Below are 13,723 nucleotides of genomic sequence, written 5' to 3'. Positions count from 1 at the left end.
CTTCCCTGGATCTTCAAGATCTGGATCTGGATCTGCAAAGAGAACATACGTCGTCGTCGTCGCGTGTTTCAAACCAAAGCGACAAAACGTGCCACACCTTGTCAGGCTCATCCTGCAACATCTCACCTGAGTGTCGCCTCACCTGCTCAAACCCTCCGTTGATACCTTATTTTATGTGAGCACCCCCCCCACCCCCCCACCCCACCCACCTCCACCCGGTGGATTGACGTTTCTTGATGTTGACACATTGCATGTAACTGATATGCTGACAAAAAACATATTTAGAGTATATTAGATTTTTTTTTTATACACCTGTTGTTGTTGACACCAAAACAACAACAAAAAACAACTTAAAACTACATTAGGAAAGCAGGAAGTTGACAAAAATAAAAAAATTTTTTTTAAATTTAAAACATTAAAAAAAGTAGACTTAAACTATATTAGGAAAGCAGGAAGTGAACAAATGTAACAGTTACTGATTGTAAAAGTACTCATTTTTATATTTTACATTTTACAGTTACTATGGTACCCATTATGTCATTGTATGGTCATGTCACCTCCTACTTTGGTACGTGAAAAAAATAAAATAAAAAAATTAAAAATATGTATAAAAATAAAAAAAAAACAACTTAAAACTATATTAGGAAAGCAGGAAGTTGACAAAAAAAATTGTTTTAATTAAAAACATTAAAAATTTTTTTTTAAATAGACTTAAACTATATTAGGAAAGCAGGAAGTGAACAAATGTAACAGTTACTGATTGTAAAAGTACTCATTTTTACATTTTACCTATTTTTACATATCACCTCCTACTTCAGTACATGAAAAAAATAAAATAAAAAAATAAAAATATATATTAAAACTATATTAGGAAAGCAGGAAGTTGACAAAAATAAAATAAAAAAAATGTAATAAAAAAATAACTTAAACTATATTAGGAAAGTAGGAAGTGAACAAATGTAACAGTTACTGATTGTAAAAGTACTCATTTTTACATTTTACAGTTACTATGGTACCCATTATGTCATTGTATGGTCATATCACCTCCTACTTTGGTATGTGAAAAAAATATAATAAAAAAATATATAAAAATAAAAAAAAAAACAGGAAAGCAGGAAGTTGACAAAAATAAAAAAATTAAATAAAAAACATTTAAATTAAAAAAAATAATAGACTTAAACTATATTATGGAAAGCAGGAAGTGAACAAATGTAACAGTTAGTGATTGTAAAAGTACCAGATGGAGGGGTAGGATTTAATAAGCTTTGCTTCTTCCTACTCCTTTTGGACATGTGGAACTGGGAACTGATTATGGGATGCACTCAATTGGAATCTGATGCATGTTCAAATGAAATTAAACCATTACCATTACCATTCATTTATTTTACTGTTCATTTGTAATTATCCTAATAAGATAATACCACTGCATGTAACTGATACGCTAACAAAAACATATTTAGAGTATATTTGATGTATTTTTTTATAAACCATTAGAGTTGGTGATGCTCAAGATAAAGAAGGAATGAAAGAAGCAGTACAGTAAAAGCATTCAAACACTGATTTAATTATCCTAATGAATTATAAACCCCCCAGGGGTGACGTGAAGAAGTGTTGAGGACCCCCCCCCCACTGTGTATTGAAATTGATTGGTGGTGTTATCCCTTGTGTTTAATGCTGGTCTCTTGGTACTGGGCCTTTAATACAGTAGGCGTGTGCGCCATCACAGTATTGTCACTGACTACTGCAGCACAGGATGAGTACATGTGTATATAATATATAGTATATAATATATAGTACATAGTATATAGTAATCCCTTGTTTATGTTTATATTCAGTGGGTCCAGACAGAATTTCCACTGAGGATGCCCTACTTTTAATATGAATATTTTAGTAGTCAAAGCATAGAAAACCTGTTGATGACCTCCTAAATAGAGACCCCAGACATGAAATAACACCCCTATAGTCACATTTCAGTCTCCTATTACCCAATATTGTCGACAAAATAACTGAAAATAAGCCATTTAAGACTTAACGACTCGTGCTTGTGTGTTTTGCTGTCAATGTGTTCCGGGGGTGTGGACAGGAAGTGGCGTCATGGGGTTCAGAGTTAAGAGAGCATTGAGAATTGCAGCATTGTCCCGGTGAAAAACACAGCTGTTACCACACAGACCAGGACCCTCAGTCGTGAGGGATACCCTCTGCAACATCTGCATGTAACCAGCCACCGTTTGACGACCCTGCACCACCCGAAGCTCCAGTGTTCCACGGAACCCCCCTCTACGGTACCGGGTAGAAAACATCTCAGGTGGGATCTACTTGAATGCCAGTTATGTTGGAAGCCATCTGGACCGTCAAGGTACATTTTTTTTTCTTATCAGATAATAAATATTTTTTCCACCCTTCAATGTCCCGTGTTTGATACTCCCTGGCAGTGAAGTACTACTGGAATGGTAATGGTAATGGTAATGGTTTAATTTCATTTAAACATGCATCAGATTCCAATTGAGTGCATCCCATAATCAGTTCCCAGTTCCCCATGTCCAAAAGGAGTAGGAAGAAGCAAAGCTTATTAAATCCTACCCCTCCATCTGGTACTTTTACAATCAGTAACTGTTACATTTGTTCACTTCCTGCTTTCCTAATATAGTTTAAGTCAATTTTTAATTTTTTTTTAAAATGTTTTTTATTTTTTTTAAATAATAATTTTATTTTTGTCAACTTCCTGCTTTCCTAATATAGTTTTAAGTTGTTTTTAAGTTGTTTTAAGTTGTTGAAGTGTTTTTTTAAATTTTTTTAATGTTTTTAAATTTTATTTTTGTCAACTTCCTTCACCCTTTCAATTACATTTGTTCACTTCCTGCTTTCCTGATATAATTTAAGTAATTTTAATTTTAATTTTAATTTTAATTTTAATTTTAATTTTAATTTTAATTTTAATTTTAATTTTAATTTTAATTTTAATTTTAATTTTAATTTTAATTTTAATTTTAATTTTAATTTTAATTTTAATTTTGGGTTATAATTGGGTTAGGTTATTAGTTATTAGTTAGTTATTTATTTTTTAATTTTTTAAATAATTTATTAATTTTAATTTAATTTTTGTCCCGTACCAAAGCAGTAGATGAACTATATCAGCAAGTTGAAGTATTTGTGATTTTAGAAATAAGGAGTTAGTATGTTCTCTGTAGGCGGCATTATGAATTATCCTTACTGACCTTTTTTGCAGTACATTTAGCCAGTGAAGATTGCTTTTATAGTTATTAGCCCATATTTCCACACAATAAGTAAGATATGGTAGAACCAGAGAGCAATAAAGAGTGTGGAGTGATTTCTGATTGAGAACTAATTTTGCTTTGTTCGATATTGAAATATTTCTGGCCACATTTATGTTGTATATTTGTAATATGAGGTTCATGTTCAGGTCATATTTTCATGTATTGTGATCCCCAGAAATGTATTTTCCTTCACCCTTTCAATGTCTACAGCGTCTATTTGTATTTGCTGGTGCGTGTCCTTTCTGCTGTTAGCAAACAGCATGATTTTAGTTTTATTTAAGTTCAAGGACAATCTATTATCATCAAAGCATCTTTTTAGTGCTATCACTCATTTCCATGCGGTTATTTTCCTATTAACGTCAAGTGTGCTCCATTTTGTATCTGAGATGTAATCGAGATCACTTGGATGGTGTTGAAAGTGTTGCAAAACACACCGGTAGCTGTTTACTCCGCGAGGAAGCTCGGCTCCGTCCCCTGAGATTCATTAACAGACTTTAGTGTCGCCTCTGGAGTCTTGAGTTTGACATGTCTTTCCTATGTAACAGCAACAGCTCACAAACAAACAAGTCATTACCATAATGAGCAAAGAGGAAGACAAACATTTACTAAGATATGACGCATGCGGGGCACAGTGTTGTTCCACTCAAGGCCCAATAGGGAAAACGAGACAACAACTACATAGACATGCATGTTTTTTATTTTTTTATTTTATTAGGGCAAATATATGAAACATTACAGTGCATTTCTTACATGAATGAAAATATAACTTTCCATTATTTCCATTTGTATTCAACTATCTGATCACAAGCCCAAAAGGAGTAGGATGAAGCAAAAGCTTATAAATGCCTACCCCTTTTTGCAAGATATAATCATGTTTTTTATTATTATTTATTATTTTTTTATTATTATTATTATTTTCCATTATTTCCATTTGTATTCAACTATCTGATCCCAAGCCCAAAAGGAGTAGGCTGAAGCAAAAGCTTATAAATGCATACCCCTTTTTGCAAGATATAATCATGTTTTTTTTATTATTTTTTTAAATTTATTATTATTTATTTTTATTATTATTATTATTTTCCATTATTTCCATTTGTATTCAACTATCTGATCACAAGCCCAAAAGGAGTAGGCTGAAGCAAAAGCGTATAAATGCCTACCCCTTTTTGCAAGATATAATCATGTTTTTTTATTATTTTTTTATTATTATTATTTATTTATTTTATTATTATTTTCCATTATTTCCATTTGTATTCAACTATCTGATCACAAGCCCAAAATGAGTAGGCAGAAGCAAAAGCTTATAAATGCCTACCCCTTTTTGCAAGATATAATCATGTTTTTTTTAATTTTTGTAATTATTATTTATTATTTTTGTAATTATTTATTTTTTTATTATTATTTTTTTCCCATTATTTCCATTTGTATTCAACTATCTGATCACAAGCCCAAAAGGAGTAGGATGAAGCAAAAGATTATAAATGCCTACCCCTTTTTGCAAGATATAATCATGTTTTTTTATTATTTTTTTTATTATTATTATTTATTTATTTTATTATTTTCCATTATTTACATTTGTATTCAACTATCTGATCACAAGCCCAAAAGGAGTAGGTAGAAGCAAAAGCTTATAAATGCCTACCCCTTTTTGTAAGATATAATCATGTTCATGCCACAGTCTTGTTTTCCCCTCTTATTATTATCTTTGTAATATTATTATCATTATTGTTATAATCTTTATCATTATTACCATCATTAATATTACCATTCTCATCATTATAATTAACCATTTTTTTAAATGATTTAATTTTACAGACTTCATTGCAATGATCATCAAGCAATGATGTCTTGCTGTCCATTATTACTATTTTTTGTAAAGTAATAATTAATAACAATAATATATCAATAACATATTTACCCTTATGGTGCTAAATATGACAACAACATGTCCAAAGACTATTTTTTAATTACATTTGGGCGCCCACTGGGTTGTTTCAACACGTCATGTCAAAAGTGCATTTTTCAAGATTGTAACTGCCTCTCAGTGAGCGTTTAATGTCAGTTTAAAGTTCCTCCCTATGTTCGTTTTTGGTTCCTACCTAGCTGCATATAGGTTAACGAGGCGGAACCAATTTTGTGTAAAATCGCCGTTTCCACAAGGACACATTTAGTCATTACACTCATAGAAAATAAAATCCTGAAAAAGGCGGAGTGTCGAATTTGGGAGAAAACTTTATTTTCTTCACAAACATTCGCAAACACAACAGGAAGAAGATGGAAAACTCCTGTGCCTCGCGTACACCCCTCCGGGTGGAAACCACTCCCTATCAATGGTTCCGGGATGAATTATGTACCGGTAACCAAGCACTACAATCCGTTTTTTTACCGCTCATTTCCAAATTCACTTCATAATTCATGTTCATTTCAGTGATTCAATCCGGATTCAGATGTGCACGCATGCAATCCTGATTACTATGTTTTAACCCTGAAAAGCACACGAATATACAGCAGTATTACAAGAATGAAGTAGTTAAATATACTGACGTGTTCATGTTGACATGCTGTGCTCTTGAGTGTCTGACTGTTCCGGGTGACTGTGAATGCACCATGTCGTTGTTGAGGAAGTACGATTGAGTTGCCGGCTGTAGTTTTAGCGGTGTGGTTACTACCGACAGTAGCCATTATTGTTGTGCAATAAAAAGCTTGTTATCGACCACAGTCGTGTCATTTATACGTATGGACTCATACCGAGTTTCATTAAGAAACTTTATTTTTATACCAAAGTTTACACTCGATACCTCTCCTTCCGCAAACGGCCAAAAGGGGGAAGCAAAACATCCAAATGAAGATTTCATAATCATATCGTTTTGACTTTGGCTCCATCTAGTGGTTAATTCTATTCATGCAGTCCCCCAATAAGTCCACCATAAGTTAAAGCAGTGATTTTCAACCTTTTTTGAGCAACAGCACGATTTTTTTACATTGGAAAAATCTTAGCGGAATAATAATACAGGAACCAGGCAATCAGCGACGTGTTGCCACACGGACCAATATTACATTGCTCTGCTAGGCTTTTTTTTAAAGGGTTAAATATATATTTTATTACAAACTTCAATTACGAAACAGTTTAAAACAATATAAGCAGAATTATAGGAAGATAAAAGTGCAATTCTATACAACAATAACATAAGAAAAAGTAAATAAAGAAAGGAATGTACGAGGGATATTGCATGAAAATAAAAAGAACAAAATAAAAATAGAAAACATGTCACTTAAGCTTGTTCTTCATATGAATTGTTTTTAGAACGTTCTCCAATGTATGAAATGTTTTCACTGCTTTTCTGTTTTTGATTATATTTGGCTTACATAACATGACTTTGGATTTGTGAATATGGAATTTTCCTAATAAAAACATAAATTTCATAGTATTCTGTAAATCTTTATGAAGGCTACATTGTAGAAATAAGACCATTTCCATTTTATGTCGATGAGTGTGTTAAAAGACATAAAAAGTAAAAAAAAAACAAAAAACTGTGGCTGTAGGCAACCTCCGATGTAGTTTTGCTATCAACACCAAAAGATGGCATCATCCTCCATAGCGCCATTACAACATTGGTTCTGTTGCTTCCTTGCTAATAAGTGACCCCGTGGTCAAAGTTGGTTTTCTTCTTTACTTTATCATGCACTCCATATCATTATTAAAGTTTAAAAGCAAACTTGTTTGTTTGTAGTTGAGGTCATTTTGGTATTCGATACAAATAGACTGTGAAGACATTGAAAGGGTGAAGGAAGTTGACAAAAATAACATTTAAAAAATTTAAAAACATTTAAAAAAAATTAAAAATAGACTTAAACTATATTAGGAAAGCAGGAAGTGAACAAATGTAACAGGTACTGATTGTAAAAGTAATAATTTTTTACATTTTACAGTTACTAAGTCATTGTATGGTCATATGACCTCCTACTTCGGTACGTGAAAAAAATATATATAAATAAAAAAACAACTTAAGACTATATTAGGAAAGCAGGAAGTGAACAAATGTAACAGTTACTGATTGTAAAAGTAATAGTTTTTACATTTTACAGTTACTATGGTACCCATTATGTCATTGTATGCCTAATATAATTTTTACTTTTAAATTGTTTTTTTAATTTTATTTTATTATTTTTTAAAAATTTGTTTTTGTCACATACCGAATTGCATAGAGAAGTATTGGATGACATTTTTAGCTAATTGCTTATTTTTTAGCCTTATGCATTATTTTAGCTGTTTGAAGATGAACTATATCAGCAAGTTGAAGTATTTGTGATTTTAGAAATAAGGAGTTAGTATGTTCTCTGTAGGCGGCATTATGAATTATCCTTACTGACCTTTTTTGCAGTACATTTAGCCAGTGAAGATTGCTTTTATAGTTATTAGCCCATATTTCCACACAATAAGTAAGATATGGTAGAACCAGAGAGCAATAAAGAGTGTGGAGTGATTTCTGATTGAGAACTAATTTTGCTTTGTTCAGTATTGAAATATTTGTTCACTTCCTGCTTTCCTATAATAATTGAAGTTATTTATTTTTATTTTTCCTGAGATCATATTTCTCCTTATACATTTGTTCACTTCCTGCTTTCCTAATATAGTTTATATTTTTATTTTATTTTTTTATTTATTATTTTTATGTTTTTTATTTTATTTTAATTTTTTTCGTTTTGTATTTTTCAAACAAAAGGTTGGAGAAAAACAAACCGAGGACTTTTTGTCTCTGCCAGGCTTTACAGCAGGAACAGTTGACAATGACATAATATTTGCACAAAATGATTAATAAATGAAAATCAGTGAGTTTGACAACAAAGTAAAAAAAATTAAAATGACAAAAATATGTATAAATAATTAAAAAAAAATCAAATAAATACTGTACAATGGAAGTACATTTAAGTGATGCGTTCAGGGTTCAACATGAGGGATGTAACATCCTATTCCTGCACCGGGATGAGGTGACTGTTCTAAAAAAACGCACGACATTTTCACGGATCTCTCGAGTTTTCAGTCCGTAAACGATGGGGTTGAGCGTTGGCGGGAAAATCAAAGTCAAAGACCCCATGAATCTCCGCAAATTCGGCGTCATCTCCTTCACTCGGTACGAGATGATAGTGAAAAGTCCGAGACACTCCAGCAGCAGAAAGACAAACAAATGCGTGGCGCACGTCTGCAGAGCTTTGGCTTTCGTGTCCGAGCGCTTGGACCGGAAACACGCCACCAGGATGTGGAGATACGTGTATAAAATCATACCGTTGACGAACAACTGAGTGAACGCCACCGTGCAGAGCCCGAAAATGTTATTAACGGCCGTGCTGGCGCAGACGAGACTCAGGAGGCTGGGGTTGTCGCAGTACAGTTGCGAGATCTTGGAGCGGCAACGAGGCAAACGAAGCAGCAAGTAGAAGATCGCCGCCATCATCAGCAGACAAGTCACCCAGACGGCGGCGATTATTCTCGTAATGTGCGCGTGCGTCATGATGGCGTTGTATTTCAGAGGCAAACATATGGCGACGTAGCGGTCGTACGCCATGGCGGCGAGGATGAGCACGGTGGCGGCGGCGTAGACGTGGATGAAGAAAGCCTGCGTGACGCACGGCGAGTATTGGATGCTCCTGCTGTCGGTCAGGATCTCTTTGATGAGTTGCAGGAAGAAGGCCGACGAGCCAATCAGGTCGTTGATGGGCATGTTGAGCAGGAGAAGGTTCTTGGCCTGGTGCAGGTTTTTGCTCAGGACGATGGTGAAGATGAGGATGAGGTTGCAGAGGAGGATGATCATGTAGCTGAGGCTGGCGAAGAGGAAGGCGGGTATGACGCCCTGGGGCGGTATGTTGAAGCTCTCCAACGTTACAGCAGAAGATACGTTGTGCAGGCTCTCCATAGATATAGAATATATAGGATATAGAATATATAGAATATATAGAATATATCGGATATGTCATCGCCACACAGATCAAACACCGACTAAGACCGTCTGCTTTATATAATAAGAGGAGATGAGGTGAGTGACACCCATGAAGGCTCCAGGGGCCTCCAAGGGGAAGATATTTTTCACTATGGCCACCCACATGGGGCAAAGAGGCAAAGGGTGAATTATTATGTGAATTATTAAAGGTTCTTATTTCAAGTAGAAAATAAAATACAGTCAAATGAATTATTATGTGAATTATTAAAGGTTCTTATTTCAAGTAGAAAATAAAATAAAGTCAAATGAATTATTATGTGAATTATTATGGGTTCTTATTTCAAGTAGAAAATAAGATACAATAAACTTAATTTTATAATGTTTGATTTTTTTGTTGATAATTGTGATTATTGTTATTCATAGCACTCCTGGAGAGACCCCCCCATGTCCCCCCCCCCCCCCACACACACACACTCAGTACCTTTACATGCACTGTAAAATAAATAGCAGAAAATAAATAAATGTTGGACACACGGTCAGGACATCAGGAAGATTTGGGTTTCAATCTTCACTTGGATGGATGGATGGATGATGGAAGATAGAAGGATAATGGAAGGATGGATGGAAGGATAGATGGATGGATGAAAGGACTGATGGATGGATGAAAGGATTGGTGAATGAATGGATGGATGGATAGATAGATGAAAGGATTGATGAATGGATGGATGGATGGATAGATAGATGAAAGGATGAAAGGATTGATGGATGGATGGATAATGGAAGGATGGATAAAAGGATGGATGATGGAAGGATAGATGGATGGATGGATGAAAGGATTGATGGATGGATAGATAGATGAAAGGATGGATGGATGGATTGATAGATGAAAGGATGGATGGATTGATAGATAGATAGATGAAAGGATGGATGGATTGATAGATAGATAGATGAAAGGATGGATGGATGGATAATAGAAGGATGGATGGATGATAGAAGGATGGATGGAAGGATGAAAGGACTGATGGATGGATGAAAGGACTGATGGATGGATGAAAGGATTGATGAATGGATGGGTGGATAGATAAATGAAAGGATGAATGGATGGATTGATGGAAGGATGAAAGGATAGATGGATGAAAGGATGGATGAATGGATGGATGGATGATAGATAGATGAAAGGATGGATGGATGGAAGAATGGATGGATGGATGGATGGATGGATAGATTGAAGGATTGATCGATGGATGGATAATGGAAGGATGGATGATAGGATGGATGGATGATGGAAGGATGGATGGATAAATGGATGATGGAAGAAAGGATGGCTGGATGGTGAAAGGATGGATGGAAGGATGATGGATGGAAGAATGGATAGATAGAAGGATGGAAGGATTGATGAACGGATGGAAGGATGATGGATGGAAGAATGGATAGATAGAAGGATGGAAGGGTTGATGAACGGATGGATGATGGAAGAATGGATGATGGAAGAATGGATGATGATGGATGGATGGAAGGATGGATGGTGGAAGGATGGATAAAAGGATGGATGGAAGGAAGGATGGATGGATGGATAATGGAAGGAAGGAAGGAAGGATGGATGGATGGATAATTGAAGGATGGACGGATAATGGAAGGAAGGAAGGAAGGATGGATGGAAGGATGATGGATGGATAATTGAAGGATGGATGGATGATGAAAGGATGATGGAAGGATGAAAGGATGGATAAATGGATGTATGGATGGAAGGATATGTGGTGCGGGGTTATCTTAGGCTGACTAAATACAGAAGAATAGTTCTTAAGGTTCTTAAGAGTCTGAACTGGTGTGAATGAAACAGAACCACAGGAGCTTTCCAGTCAGATTATATATTGTAAATGGGGTGGGGGGGGGGGGGGACCACCAAAATCAAATATTCACAAACAGAAGATCACAGCAACCTTTGTCTTTGTCTTTGTCACGTATCTGGTATGATGAACTGGTTGATGGGTCTCTGAGGTAAAGGTGGATTGAGGAACTCCACTGTGCGGGGTCACATTTGGCGTGTTTGAGACCCCTGCTTTAGAGTCTCATTATTTTTAACTCCCATGTGCTTCTTAAGAGTTTTATTTATAGTTAGGGTTATTATTATTATTATTATTATTAGGGATTTTATTATTTGTTATATTAACACGTTTCTTTCTTTTTAGAGAGGAAGATAAGAAATTGTAAATGCCAAAATTTTCCTTACTTGTGATATAAATAAACAATAATAAATTAAAAATAATCACATAAGTAAATACAGTATAAATATAATATAAGTACTTATAATATAAGTATATAATATAAGTACAGCGCACCGTACATTTCCAGCTTAATTATGCGTGTAAACCAGGGGTGGGCAAACCTTTTGACTCGCGGGCTGCATTGATATGATTGGGGGGGGGGGGGGGGGGGGGCAGACTATATATTTTACACGTAACAGTCCACCTGGTATTATTGTATCTGTAAAATTGTCATGCAATCTGCTATTATAATTTATTATTTTATATTTATATTAAAATATTTTAAAAATAATAAAATATTATAATAATTAAAATAAAATTAAAATAATAATTATTATATTATTATTATGTAAAATATGCAAATATAACAATATTATTATATATAATTAATATAATAATTAGCATTAATATAATAAATATAATAATCATAATAGTTATAATAATAATATAATAATTATTATTTTAATTTTTTTTATTATTATGTGCTTGTGTCTCGTTTTTCAGGAGCACTTTGTAAACAACAGACCATGTCAAACAACGAAATTGATACAACCATCAAAAGGTTGGCTCAGGCCATGATGCCAGCTTGTATGTTGAGTTTAAATTAAATACTTTGGAAAGATTGGGCGGGCCGTATTCAAACACTTGGTGGGCCGGATGTGGCCCCCGTGCCGTAGTTTGCCCACCCCTGGTGTAAACCTTCCCGTGACACTTTTGCTTCGTGTCGACACATCAGATGATAAACACGATGGCTCATTCATGATGGCGACATATCACTAATTCATACATATAATAAGTATGCATATATATGGATATTTGTGTATATACACTGAATTATTCACTTCCGACGCAATTTGCTTAGCGTCTTTCTTAGAACGAAGTGAATGCTTTCCTTCAGCTCAGTGAGTTTCAGCCCGTAAATCATGGGGTCCAAAAAAGGCGGAAAGACTAAAACAGACAAACCGAGCAGCCTCCTCATTGGCGGCGAGACGCTTTCAATCCTGTGCGCCAGCAGCGTGAAAACGGTATTGACTTGCAGGATGACAAAAACGGTCAAATGCGTTCCGCACGTCTGTATCGCCTTTTTGCGCGTGTCCGTATTATTAGTCATAACGCACACTCGAAGTATTTGCGCGTAGGTGTATATCACTATCGATAAAGTGCCGCCTTGCAGAAAAACCACGCCGGCCAAACCGTAAATGTTGTTCACGGTATTGTCCTCGCAAGTCAGCTTCAGCAGCGACGGATTGTTACAAAACAAATCCACGATTTTACGACTGCAAAACGTGAGCCGTGCGAACAACGCAAACAGGACGGCCATCATGGATAAATCGATGAACCAGATAAAAAATATAATTTTAACGAGCTTCTTTGGACTCATAATAACGTGGTACCTCAAAGGCGAACATATAGCGATATATCGGTCGTACGCCATGGCGGTTAAAGTTAACAAATTTGCCGTGCCGTAGACGTGAATAAGAAACGCTTGTAGCATACACGCGTCGGTAGAAATGAGTCTATTGTGCGAGAGGATGCTGAATAAAAATTGCGGGAAGAAAGCCGTAGCTCCCAGCAGGTCGCTTAGAGGCAAGTTGAAGAGCAGGATGAACATGGGCTTGTGGAGCTTCTTGTTCATGGCGATGGTCGCCGTCACCAGCAAGTTGCAAACGACAATAATTAGATAAGTTAAAGCGCCAAACACAAACGATGGATAGACTTGAATCCAAGACAATTCCAGCGATTGCAGCAACAACCACTGAGAAGACGCGTTGGTGTCCGTCATGCCTGTAAAAAAAATCGACTCGTTAGCAATGTGCAAGATTCATCATCATGCAGGGAATTGGTTCCTCAAACGCCTCACCTGGCCTATCCTCAACTGCACCGCAGTTGGTAAGACACCGCGACCGCCTTAGCGTCTTTTATTCGCAGATGCTAACCCATGAGATTAACCAACACAACCTCTTCTGTTTGTGATGCAATCTGGTTTCTAAGCAACCGCCATCCGTTTTCTGTAGCATCCTCACAAGGGTATGCTGGAGCCTATCCCAGCTGTGTTCTGGTGTTAGAATAAAATGTAAACAGAATGAACATAATGTTAGTTATCACCCTTATATCCATTATTATTATTTCTTAGACTATAAAAAAGTGTTTGAATGTGCTGAAGAAGGTTCCGGTGACCCCGATCAGAGACCCCCCAGCAACCCCCCCAGGTCCTGGAGGTGCCCGGATGCCCCAACAGCGACCCTGC

The 13,723-nt window shown here is 35.6% G+C and overlaps 2 protein-coding genes across 2 annotated transcripts; both read right to left on the bottom strand.

The window, feature by feature from the left end:
- Positions 1-8,196: 8,196 nt before the first annotated feature.
- LOC131134523 (olfactory receptor 52E8-like) lies at positions 8,197-9,187 on the bottom strand. The gene has a single exon (XM_058079910.1). It carries the CDS (start codon positions 9,185-9,187, stop codon positions 8,222-8,224), a length of 966 nt encoding a protein of 321 aa, XP_057935893.1. The 3' UTR covers positions 8,197-8,221.
- Positions 9,188-12,313: 3,126 nt separating this feature from the next.
- On the bottom strand, positions 12,314-13,258 carry LOC131134903 (olfactory receptor 6N1-like). The gene has a single exon (XM_058080590.1). It carries the CDS (start codon positions 13,256-13,258, stop codon positions 12,314-12,316), a length of 945 nt encoding a protein of 314 aa, XP_057936573.1.
- Between the last annotated feature and the right edge of the window lie 465 nt (positions 13,259-13,723).

The sequence above is a fragment of the Doryrhamphus excisus genome, chromosome 8 (genome assembly GCF_030265055.1).
Source record: "Doryrhamphus excisus isolate RoL2022-K1 chromosome 8, RoL_Dexc_1.0, whole genome shotgun sequence".
Lineage (NCBI taxonomy): Eukaryota > Metazoa > Chordata > Actinopteri > Syngnathiformes > Syngnathidae > Doryrhamphus > Doryrhamphus excisus.
The sequence above is the reverse complement of the archived record's forward strand: the minus strand, read 5'-3'. Positions and strand labels throughout refer to the sequence as shown.